The sequence below is a fragment of the Temnothorax curvispinosus genome, unplaced genomic scaffold, assembly GCF_003070985.1.
Source record: "Temnothorax curvispinosus isolate PA1 unplaced genomic scaffold, ASM307098v1 QBEX01002451.1, whole genome shotgun sequence".
Taxonomy (NCBI): Eukaryota; Metazoa; Arthropoda; class Insecta; order Hymenoptera; family Formicidae; genus Temnothorax; species Temnothorax curvispinosus.
Window position 1 is genome coordinate 24,491 of NW_020212231.1, and position 12,366 is coordinate 36,856.

General features: G+C 37.4%; 1 protein-coding gene and 1 long non-coding RNA gene across 6 annotated transcripts; both read right to left on the bottom strand.

Moving 5' to 3' along the window:
* Positions 1-148: 148 nt before the first annotated feature.
* On the bottom strand, positions 149-7,237 carry LOC112451682 (uncharacterized F-box/LRR-repeat protein C02F5.7). 5 transcript variants are annotated; one of them, XM_025011466.1, is made up of 8 exons: positions 7,185-7,237; positions 6,479-6,697; positions 2,753-2,952; positions 2,126-2,400; positions 1,630-1,896; positions 1,044-1,413; positions 551-754; positions 350-485 (listed from the first exon to the last, which is right to left on the bottom strand). In XM_025011466.1, the coding sequence occupies exons 2-8, from the start codon at positions 6,590-6,592 to the stop codon at positions 350-352; spliced, it is 1,566 nt and encodes a 521-aa protein (XP_024867234.1). In that variant the 5' UTR covers positions 6,593-6,697; positions 7,185-7,237. The 5 variants fall into 5 exon arrangements, with proteins under 5 accessions (XP_024867235.1, XP_024867234.1, XP_024867236.1 ...); XM_025011468.1 differs by having other exon boundaries at positions 6,479-6,578; positions 7,185-7,207; XM_025011467.1 differs by lacking the exon at positions 7,185-7,237 and having other exon boundaries at positions 149-485; positions 6,479-6,592.
* A 1,988-nt stretch (positions 7,238-9,225) lies between these two features.
* LOC112451701 lies at positions 9,226-12,303 on the bottom strand. The gene is made up of 3 exons (XR_003040404.1): positions 11,782-12,303; positions 11,407-11,703; positions 9,226-11,321 (listed from the first exon to the last, which is right to left on the bottom strand). It is a non-coding gene; the product is annotated as an uncharacterized LOC112451701 (long non-coding RNA).
* Positions 12,304-12,366: the final 63 nt, after the last annotated feature.

A 12,366-nucleotide genomic window follows, 5' to 3' on the forward strand; every position in this document is an offset into this window, starting at 1 on the left:
ATGACGACGACGACGACGACGACGATGACAACACAACGTTGTGCGTAACGTTTCCGGACAACGAGACGCATCTGCGGTGTTCATGAACAGTTTTTGGAAGTTTAGAAGCGAATGTTGTTCAGTGCGGAAAATTTAATGTTTAATGCTTGCGATATTAAATTACAATTTGTTTTATGATACAATCTTGTCTTCTTATTACGCTACTCTACATTAATACTGTCGTAAAGAAAATATCGTATTTTATATAAATATGATATTACTTTGTCACTTTATTTTTAGGCACTTTTTTATGTCAATAGAATCGCGATAACATTCGCGAAACAATCTGAAAACCTATCGTCGACGTGTTTCAATTAAAAATCAGATCTTTATAATTTTGCAAGAGGTAGTAATTCGAAACTCTACAACAAGTGATCGTTCTTACGACCGTAAGCCTGTCAGCTCGCTCGAAATTCGCTTTGACGATTTCATAGTACCTTCCGTCACTGAAACAAAAATAATAATTTATAAATGTCGCTTGTTTTATGTACATTGCTATTTATTTCCTTACCTTAGACTCAAACATTTCATCTTGATACACTTCACACGTAGAACATCGATGGCTTTCTGACTCTTGTCCGAGAATCGCAAGTTTTCCGGGTCCCACCGCAACTCCAGACGCTCCAAATTGGGACAATTGTTGGCGATTCCATCCATCAATTGATCCACGTGAATGTTGACGCCCAGCCTCTCTTGAGTGCCCATCACAAGTATTCTGAAATATTATTCGAATTTCTAATTCCAAGAAAAAAACATTATCAAAATTGAACTTATAATAGTAGAGAGAGAGAGAGAGAGAGAGAGAGAGAGAGAGAGAGGAAAAGAATTTTTCTAAAACTGTTGACAAATAAACGCTTAAAATTCTGTTAAGTGGAAGATACATACAATAATCGCTATTTTTATTTAGTATACAATTTGCGTGCAACGACATTAAATCACGTTAAACAGATAACCATTAACACGGTACTTATATGGGTATGATCAGTCGTGTCACGAATGTTTACCTTGCGTTGGTGAGAATTGGCAGCACGCTTTGCCAAAGTTGGTCAGTGATATGCGGCATGCCTGACAGCGCGAGGCCGTACAGCTGATGGCCGTGCCTCGACAGGAACTTGTGCAGGGCGTCGTCGCTCAGATTGTCGGAGCTATCCAGATCCAGGGCTATCAGGTTCCGCGTATTCCCAAGCTCGGCCCAGGCCTTCAGGACATTATCATTGAAGCTGTTCAGTTGTCCGGCGCTCAGGAAGCGTAATCCAGGGATTCTGGTCAGCATGTCGATCAGGCATTCCGTCGACAGATCGGTAGCGGTAATGTCGAGCTCCTGGATACTCGATTTCTCCCACTCAACTTGCATTACGTACTCACTCTGCAGATCTAAAATATTGCAAGCACGAATTCTTGAAAATCTGACGTGAAAAGATACATTCATGTTTATTTAAGTTGCGTGGAAGATTTTTTGCGTTAAATTCCGACGTATAGATAGTACAGTTAATTTAAACAAAAACTTGCGAAATAACCGATTTCAAAAATTTTAGTTAAATACATTTTTCATAGAGAATATAAATCAAGACAGTAATAATTGTATCTCACTTGTTCCTTGCATAAGAAGGCACGTCAATCTTCTGCTCCTTTGGAAGAGGGTCTTCATAGTCGAACCGGTCACTTTGGCACAGAAATTCACGGCTAAGCATTCTAATTGGATGCAATTAGAGGAAAAAGCGTCGATATGCGAATCATCTACGAAGTTGATCCCGTACAAATTGATCACCCTTAAATTCGGCGTCGCCGATTTCAACTTGTGCACGTTGATCACTTCGTAAATTTCCTCTTCTTCCTCTTCGACCTTTTCATATGTCCCTGGAGAATAATAGATGAAGTAATGAATTATATAGAAATAATATTATAGTAAATATCATACTATAATAATATGTTTTAATCTATAAATAATAATGCATCCGTTTCATTTTTCAAAAATACATTTTGGTTATCGATATTCAATTGATTTATAGCTTACGTGCCCTACATGATACGCGAGTGATATCACATATAAGATAATACAAAAAAATATAGGTGTTTAATCAATTACCGATTAAATGAAGTATCTCCAGTCCATTAATGAAGTTGTAAATCTTACGCATGAATCCTTCCATAAATATTACTTCCGACAAGCAAATGCACATGTATTTCAACTTCGTAGGAAACGCTTGCATCTCGGAGAAGTCGTGCAGTTGCATCGCGGTCGAAAAGTCCAATAACATGTGCGTTAAATTTGGACACTTATTGGCTAATTCGTGAAGAACCGTATGAGTGATCAGTTCGATCGGTAATTCGATGTATCTCAACGAAGGTCCAAAACGTACGCTGGAAGTATTAAATCGTCATTGCTTTGCATTATTACAATTCTGTATCTAAAATAAGAGTGAACTTCGTTCTTTACACATGTCGTCACGTCAAACATTAATATCAAATAAGTACTTCTCCGACTTCGGTTTTGATCTAAGAGATTCGTTCGATAATTCAACTTCATTGCGATAAGATCAAATTATTTGTCTAAAATTACTTCTGTGATTATCGTGCACGTGCGCGGGGGACCTATTATTAACTATCTCTAAAATTCGTATGCGTGAAACAAATAACAAACACTCGCGCGACAAGCGCGAGGATTACGTATGCCTGTACGGTTTCCCGTATTGCTATATTTATGTTGCGTTACCTGATTAAGTGTAACAAATTTTCCAGGGAGCTCACGTGAAGCCCGCTTACTTCTGGTCTTAGGGACACGTGCTTCCACAGACGCGTGTCGTACGCGATTTGTCGCCAGCGTTTGCAAACGCGAGCCACCCTGCATATCTCGCGGTGCGAGAGGTAGCAAAACACGTTTAGAAGAACTTTGTCCGGCAGCTTTTCGATCGTCTGCGTAGAAAAGACATTTTATTTATTTATACTAGAGTCAACACGGCACGCCGCGTTGATCGGAGTTATTCAAGACTGTTCGGGAAATTGGGAAATAAATTAGGAAGTGACAACTCGATCGGATATCTTTACGGAATCAAATCGATTTGTGCAATTTTCGTACATATGCTTTCTTCGCGTATTATTATTAACGTGTAATATTCGTACGTTGGCGCGATTTCGAGGCGGATTAAACTTGTGACGCAAATACACCATTTGTCGAGCTTGCCCTGTCCGTTAAATCTGACTATATTTATCAGTTTTAAATGCCGATTTTGATTTTTCTTTCCGCAGAATCTTCGTATGAACGTAATACCGAGTAATATTTAATGTCTAGTACAGTGTGCGAATTTTTCCTTCTTCGATAAAAGTTCTAAAGTGTCTAACGTGACATACCTACGTGGGTTCAGATGGTCGCGCGAAAAATAGACGATCGAACAAACGATCGTATTACATCGATGTTAAATAAATCAACTTACAGTACGGCTTTTAGCGGCACCACCCTCAGAAACGTACATCTGAGACGTTTCCAGGGCAATCTGACCCCAAACGTCCACACCACCGAGATCCATGGTGCTGCTTCTTTTGACGTTCGATCAAAATCAAGACGTTTAACTTTAGGTAGTTTCCTTCGCGTATACACGGTCTATTTTCTCTCCCCGATAAATCAGTCGTTTAAATCTTTATTTTCCGGTCTTTATTACTATTTTATTTCGAGAGGTCACCTTTATTTTTGCTCTTAAATGTCACCATCCGGCTTATCTCGGCATGATTTTTACGTTATAAACGTTGAAATTTTTAATTCGTGCACTTTGGTGTTTTTAAACATAAAAATTTAATAGACGGGAGGTATTATTGTTTGCAGTTACACGAGATCTGTTGGAAACGCGACACACGAGACAGAGAATTCGGAGAAGCTTAAACTACAAGTCTTCAGCGGAGTTTTAATCGGATCGCGCTTGCGCGTCGCCCTAAATATACGACTTGGAAGGCTTGCTTGTACTTTATTTTAAACCCCACCGTGTCTACATCATCGGCCGGGGTGCGAGTTTTATATTTTTTATGAAATTTACTTCCTGATAAAAAATGAAACTCGAAATAAGCATTTTACTCGCGATCGTCATACGCAATCAACCACGCACGCAGATCTTTAAATTTTAAATGCATATTTTAATTATCAAAAAGGAAAACGCATTTGCAACTGTCTTGATGCATTTTGTATGCACGATATCTATACAAATTATTACATAAATCGCACGCTGTGTAATAATTTGTTAATATATTTAGTTTAATTTATATATACGAGTGATTCATAATTTGCATAATTATCCTTTTTGGAATATATTATTATTCTGTTTATACATAGACATATTCTACCTATATTTTTGAAAATTTTATAATATTTACATGATTTGTAGTCTTGGCTCGCTTACAAAAATTAATAACATTCAGAAGAAAGTAGTTGGCACTGAAATCCGTATCATTATTTAATATTTACATAGCAGAAATTTATATATATATATATATATATATATATGTATATATATATGAATGTTATTAAATTTTACAAAGGAGCCAATTAAATATATCTCATACTTTTTCAAGAAAAGATTTCCTGTCACTCTAATAAATTTCACGCCAATGTATAGATATATTATGTAAATTCAGTGCTGGATTACTCGCGAAACAACCTTCTTAATATCTTTCGTGTGCTTTTGGCGTAATGATTGGCGCGATTTCAATTTAGTACATTTAATGAACCATCAGCAACAGGTTACGCGTCTATCGCGTAATTAAGGTGCATAAATCACGTGTTGGCCGGCGAAGTTAGTGTGACTTAAAGAAACTAATTACATTTAGAGAGTTAGGCTATCTCTAACCGGGGCATCGAACTATAATAATAAGATCTCAATCGATTTTCTCGGTAATAATCAAGTTTATCGACTTACTTTTGCAGTATCTATTTATCATGTTGTAACATAGAAATATAACACAAGGAAATGCTGAAGTAAAAATTGAGAACAAAATCTGATTGCTTCTTCTGTGTCACATTATCTTAATAACAGATTAGATTCGTGAAACGTATAAAACATATCTTATTTTCCACATACACACACACGATCGCAAGAGATTATACTTGTAATTATCTGTCAGTCTGAAACGATTAACGATTATTTTATAAGATAAAAACCGGCGCATGTCCTCGTGAAATAAATACCTACATATCAGAATCTTGACAAGTCGAGCGAAGAAAAGAATAGCGAAAGTAATAACGAATATAATAAAGATTTTAAAGTTATATCAGAGTGTCGTAACAATTTAACGTCGCAATTTATTAAAGTAAAATAAAAGTTTTAAAATTGTATCAGAATATCGTAACGAATCTAACATTACACACATTACATATTAAAGTAAAAAATGCATGGAAAGAACTGATTATTTTACGAGCTTTAATTTTAAAAAATAATTGTAATAATTCTTTTTATCAAAGATATAAAGATATAAAATGTTTCTAATTTTTTAAAGCAATTGTTTGCCCAGAAACTGCTGTGCAGCATTTTGTGTAGAAAATCACGCAAGTTACAACATTTTTGTCATGATGGCAAAGAAGAAAATGTATATATCCGCTTTTTAAGGTATATTAAAAAATATTTAGTGAAAGTAGTATATTGTTTTTTTTTTATCACGTTATATTGATTCGAATAATCAGGATTACCGTTGACTTCCCTCGATGCGTCATGTTAAATTCTTCCTTAGTTATCGCGTTGACGTGCTCCACAGCTAATTGCGTCCACATAGTCATTGTTAAAGCTCAAATAACTTTATGAGTGAAAACCGCACGAATATGATTTAAAAAAAAAATTGTATTCGCGAACATTTGCGTTTGCATTCCTCGGTGAAACGCACCAATGGTCCATGCCGAAGATCGACTCCGACTGATCGAGCGGATCAGCGTTTGACCGTCCTAGGAGAGTCAGCAGCCGTGACTGAGCCGTTTGCTTTAATTAGTTATAAATAAAGGCAGAGTGGCAGGCAGGCATCAGGCCAGAATGGAAAGAGCTATTGACATTCCCCGACGGCATTGATGTGTTAGCGGCACACTAGTTACGTGGAAAAGAAACGTGAGCAAACGCCTGACATTTGACGTCGCGAAAATCTCCTCTCGTTCGGTTATAGTTTAGCTGCGCGTTTTGCTAGCTAAAAGCTGAACCACTTTGCCGGATAGCGATTCGGACATTCGTGAATGATGCGTCCGAGATAAAAGAAAAAAAAGAATTTGCACATCACACACTACGCGCACTTGCAATCTGCGCGTCTTGAATATTTATGGAATGAAACATCATAACCGTAACGTCCTTCAACGTAAATTATTTCCAAAGAGATTTCAAATTACGGGCACAGGTGATTTCAGCAGTTCTTTTTTTCTTTTCCTGCAGGTGAACGTCGAGACAGATCATTTTGGTACTGCAAAAATAGACTCGCTTACCGTATTAGGACGCCTCATTGTCTTCTCGGGATCATCTCCCTCGAAGGCGTTGAGCTGTTGCAGCGCAGCCTCCACGCTCAGGACATTCCAATTCGACATTCTTCGCATGTCCATTATGGCGAGATTATGGAGACGAGACAATTGATTAGAATAGAATCCCAAGATAAACGGAATACGAGAAGCAACGAGCAATTTTCACGCTGTTATTTTGTAAGCCACCTAACAATGACGAACGCATATAAGTTCATCGATACTTTATCAATTATAATAACGCAAATAGCAATGAGGGAATCAATTTAGGATGGATCAAGAATCACGATCGATATCACAATCGACAGTCTCTTCGCAGTCACTCGTTACAAAACTCCCCGCGACACCTGAGAGATCGGCACGTAAACCCATTAACTATTAACTAAATCGCAGATTTTCGCAAATATTTTATATAAATATTATTTACGAATTATATTACAATCGGGAAAACGCATATTCTCGATTTTCGTACGATTTCTTGACACTTTCGCGAGGCACACAATAACTTATCCGTCACATTTTCACAATCGCAGAACTACAGCCATTGCTGCCGTCACGAAACTCCGATAAATACGAATAATCCCCAAGGTTTGATCCGATTCTGACTTTTTCACGCATCTAGCTTGTGCGTTGGTCGAGAACGGGCGTCGTTCTAGATAAACGAAAAGTAACGTACTCAGTCATCTCGTCGTGATGTTCGCGTAGACGTCCGTCTGCGTTCTGCGAGTCGGAGGAGAAAAATCGTAACTAAAATAATCACGTGTTTCTCGCCGCTTTCTCAAAATAGCCCCAACTGGAGTGGTTCGCGAGCTCAAGCACCTCGTGCAAGCGAATCATTCGAGCGAGGCCGGTGTACATTTTTTATGTGCAATCCGCCAGGAAAAAAAAACGTACGTTTTACATGGTGGAAATGAGACAATGGACCACTCACATCCGCTCCTTTTACGTACGTGCAAAACATTGTTCGTAATTTTTACGTTAATTTTAAAGAGCTAATTAGCTCTTTCACATATACGGTTATAACGCGTTACGGGGTATCTTCAACCACGTATTCGTATTATGCTTTAGATTTTTAAAATTTTTCGGAGTTTTCGAGACAAAAAGACAAGACAAACGAATAAAATAAAAAAAATAAAACAAAATTGTTGTCTTTGAAAGGAAAAAAGTTATTCGCGATAAATTCGCTATCATCATATTAACAGATAATGAACATGGAATAAATATGTTCAGTATTTAAAATTTTATTGCGACTATAATTGAATATATGTACTTCAGTAAATGTCTTTGTCCCCTCCTGTAGAATTTGAGCTGCCAAGGAATGCATTATGTGACTCACAACATCATGATTCACAATGTACATTGTTTTTCTACTCCGTGGGATATAGAAGACACATTATTTTTTTTTTCTTTTGCGCAATCAAATATATATGATATATGTATATGTGCAATCAACAAAATTACGTATCCTATTCTTTCGTCCGTGCTTTTTGAGATTATAATACGCTCATGCAAGTCCTCTAGCATTTTCTGATTCTTTATACTTTTACATTTTCTTCAAAAACTTTCTTGTCCAACTTGAAAACTATTTTAATTCACGCAAGTTTCGGAAAATTCTTTTAATGAATGAGTTCCTCCCTCGAGATCGTGGGAGCTGTACGAAGGTCGAGTATTCGGCATCGCGAGAGAATTCCCTGTTGACCGAAATCCAAGAGGAAAACCCTTGGCATCCTGCCGCCAACTTGATTAATTAAGGCCGCGCTTAATGTACCAAGTACGATCGAGGCACATAATTTTTATATGTATAAAATGTCTGGATCTAATAGCATATCAAAGATGGTTTCTTCTGCTATCTGATTCATATATCAACGCGAGGCAAATCATATATTAAATTATATAATTAAGAGCCTTGATTGTTTGAGAAATATATGCTACCGGAAAATACTTTCGGAGGTACTATTATCTTCAAATAAAATCCTTTGATTTATTTTAAAGCTCTCATTGTTTTATCCTTTTTATCCAATTTTTTTTATCCAGTCTCTTTATCCAATCTTTTTATGCCAAATAGATTTTCATGAAAATTTGGCATTAATTATCTTACGGTTGCAAAATAGACAAACCAATTTCTTATTCGCCAATTTCTCATTTATCTATCAACCCAGCCAGCGTGATAGGTTGACGGTCAAATACTCCCTTAAGGGAGTATATGCACTTCCTTAAGTTAATACTTCTTAAGGGAGACTTATGTCCAGCAGTGGACGCAGTGGTCTGTGTGCACTGTGTCACACTGCGCACACAATCCATTCATCACACAGTCTGTGTGATGAATTTCTTGTTTTCCTAGAAAATCTGGACCTGAACGATAGAATGGAATATGCAAGGGAGGACTGTATAAAAGAATTTTCGCCAAAAATATTCACTACATGGGGACTTCTACAATGACAAGACGTGAGAAAGCTTACTCTTTAGAAATAAAATCCATTCTAATAACAAATATCGATAGAAATTAATGCCCACATAAGTCAGATTCGATATGTTTTCGAATTTCATGTCGACAATCCTTACAAAGCCTGTTCTCTCAACGCTTTTTGAGCTCTTAGGAATAACAAGGAATACAAGAGCTGGACGTTTATACAAATAGCTATAAAGATGTAAAAAAAGTACTTTTGTTATTTAATGACTCTTTCGGGAAATTTTAAATTGATCGACAAGTATATTTTCTCCAGAGGCATTTGCAATAATTATAATCTTCTGAGAAATAATTTTATTAACACTGTCAAAGCAATCTTGCTTAACTCAAAGATTCCAAAGACAATATCAGAAATCCAACATCAAAAGCGATATAATTGTTGCATCTACATAGTGTCCAGTGCACAATGAAATAAATATTTATATAAGGAAAAGAGACAGCGAACTACAGATCGATGTTTACATACATCAATAAGTATAGAAAGTATTTCGAGATATCGTCTTATTTACAAAGTAATCCACGAGTCAATCACGATTACAAGTTTCGTAAATATTTTCATTCTATTCCAGTAAATTCCAGTATTTTTCCAGTATTTTCATCCTATTCCAGTAAATTTTAATCTCTTTAAATTCCACACATTCCACACATACTAAATATTTGTATTTATTCTCGCAATTATACCATCACAAAGACATTTCATACATTGTACGAAATCAAGGTTCATGATTTTGATGTTTCAAAGCCAAGGTGTGTGTTGATTTTGTCGAAATAAATGCCATCTCATTCGAATAGTCCTAAAATCAAAATTTAGAGCCTCATCGAGTTCCTTCACACATTTAAAACATTCTGTGTAAAAACTTTGTCTTCACGACAAGCTGTCTACAAACGTGTTATATAAATAAGGAAAATCTTTATCACAGGATCTCATAGCGAAGAATTGTTTATTTAGAAAACGCAATTGCACATAGAAATTATATATCGAATTATCGATCGTTCAATCGCTTGATACCGTTATCTCTTCGCTGTGAAATATATATTCCGAGGAAGTTTCAACGTCGCGCGCTCGCACAATAAGATGTTACGTAAATCTCGATGTTTTTGAATCGACTGTGAAAGCCGATAAACATTAGACCGGATGCGCGACTTATATGTATTCGCTATATACTCATACGCACTCGCCGACGTCCGTTGACGCGAATTGGTGATCGTCCAAGGAGTCCACGTCTAATTATCGACTCATCACGTTTGATCGCGCGAATTTAGCATGCATAATTCGCAACGAGAACTGCGCATCTCTTTCCTCGCTATTTACGGCGATCAGCGCATGATAGATAAGATTAGCAAATTGCAACGAGCCGACGATACAATCCACTATCGCGCGAGTAGAAAGTAATTATGCGATAACTCTGCAATAATTTCATATAATTCTCGAGTCAAAGAAATTCATCGAAGATTAGGTGGATAACGCTTTACGTCAATACAATAAAATAAAACGTATACTGCGAAGAAATGTATCATATAATTATATCTATATATATATCAGGTCGAGTTATTTTCTCGTGATTTAATTTTATTGCGTCGCAAAATTGTGTCGCAACGAGCAAACGTTGATCACAAGTCGAGATTTGACGAATAAAATATCAGATAACTTGTACATTTATAAACAGATTTGGAAAATTTGAAACCGTATGACACATTCTATATTATTACGAACAGCACATTCGTTACTTAAGTAATTTTTACAAAAATATTTCGTCAAATTAATAAAACCTATCGCTCCATCATACAATCTGATAAGGTGATAATTTTTAATCGCCTGCTTCTGACATATTTCAAGTACTTTTCTGAACGGAAATATTGCGCGATATTAATTCTTCTTAATTAAAATGCCGCTAATAAGAGATTAAGATATTTTGAAACATTTAATTCGAAATTGTGCATATCTGAAATAACGTTGATAAAGGCTTTAAATACATGAAACATGAATGAGATTTAATTATAGTATAACTTTTGAATTTCGCCAATTAGCGGTATAAATAGCATTCAAGAATAATCTTAAATATAACCGTATACGGGATACCAAAGAAAAAAAAAGAACAAAATCATGTTTCGGCAGATATTTACTTAAACCTAAGCCGTCGATTATTGCATGTGTATTTCGCTATTCTACTTTTCTAAAGATATTTTATTATCAACACGAGTTGAGTGAAATAATTGCTTCACGCTCTCAATCTTCGGAAGAGTACACCACAACGAATACTTTGATCACCCGTTAGATAGCGTTGTGTTCTAACGTGTGCGTTCACGGTTTCCCGTCCTTCGTATTCTAGTTACTGGATTTATAATCTTTAAAAAGACATAATATACCTAACATTAAATTCGGCAACATATTTGCTACAATTTATATTTTCTTTTCCAAATGATAACTCACGGTTGCGAATCGAATTACAGCTGTCGAAACCTGGTCGAAACGTAAACGTCGCAAATACAATTCCGATTCCTTTGACTTGTACGCGACGCAAGATCGATCCGGCGTCACAAAAGCACTCGCGTACGTAATCCAGTTTCGGTCCCCCGCCCCCGTCTCGGCTTTCGTTCCTTTAGGGCAGTTTAGGAAAACGAAGCGTGCGCGCGCGCGCGCGGAAGGGTGACACGCGAGAATTAATATCTGTCCAAACTGAAGGAAGACGCTTCTGTCAAGGCTATCATCGCTAAGCCTCAGATAAGCCTATCGACAAATAATGACATTGATTGCAACAAAAAAAAACAAAAAATTATATTTAATTGTATAAAGAAAACATGTTACCCAAGCAGCACAATATCTAAAATCGGGACATAAGACGTCTCGAAGAGGGCAACGCTCCAGTCTGTATAGTGTATATACAGACACGCGCGATCGTTGCGCAAGAAGCCGAACGCGTCCTTGAACCTACAGCTCGATCGCTTCGTCGTCTTCCACTTCTAATTGTAATAATCTCGACGAAGCATTATAGATTTGTTTGAGGAGCCAATCTGCTGAAGGACAACGGAGACCGAACGTGTCTCCGTTTGAAAAACAGCGCCTCCGTCAGCCTCGAACGAACGCGACTCGCATCTTCCACTGCGTATCCTCGCTGATTCTCTGATCTCTCCTTCCGATCTCTCTCTTCTCCTCTCCTCTCCCTTTCTTCGCCTCGCGGTCGCATCGTTCTCTCTCTTTCTCTCTCTCGACCCTTTCGCGTTCTCCGTTACTCCGCTCGCGCGGAGCACGAACTAGCCCTCGTCGCCCCGCTGAACCGCCTCTCGCTTCCCACCCGCCGCCATCGCCGACGCTGTCCGGACGTCATCCTCGTCGAACGCGCGTCGCTCTCGCGTTCCCTCTCGCTTCCGCTCGCGGTAACGTGGCCGACGG

Coding starts and splice junctions, on each gene's coding strand:
- LOC112451682 (XM_025011467.1), bottom strand. CDS start 6,592: ATGGACATGCGAAGAATGTCGAATTGGAATGTCCTGAGCGTGGAGGCT. Junction 1,897..2,125: donor GGAGATACTTCATTTAATCG/GTAATTGATTAA, acceptor ATTATTCTCCAG/GGACATATGAAAAGGTCGAA. Junction 1,414..1,629: donor CCTTCTTATGCAAGGAACAA/GTGAGATACAAT, acceptor GCAATATTTTAG/ATCTGCAGAGTGAGTACGTA.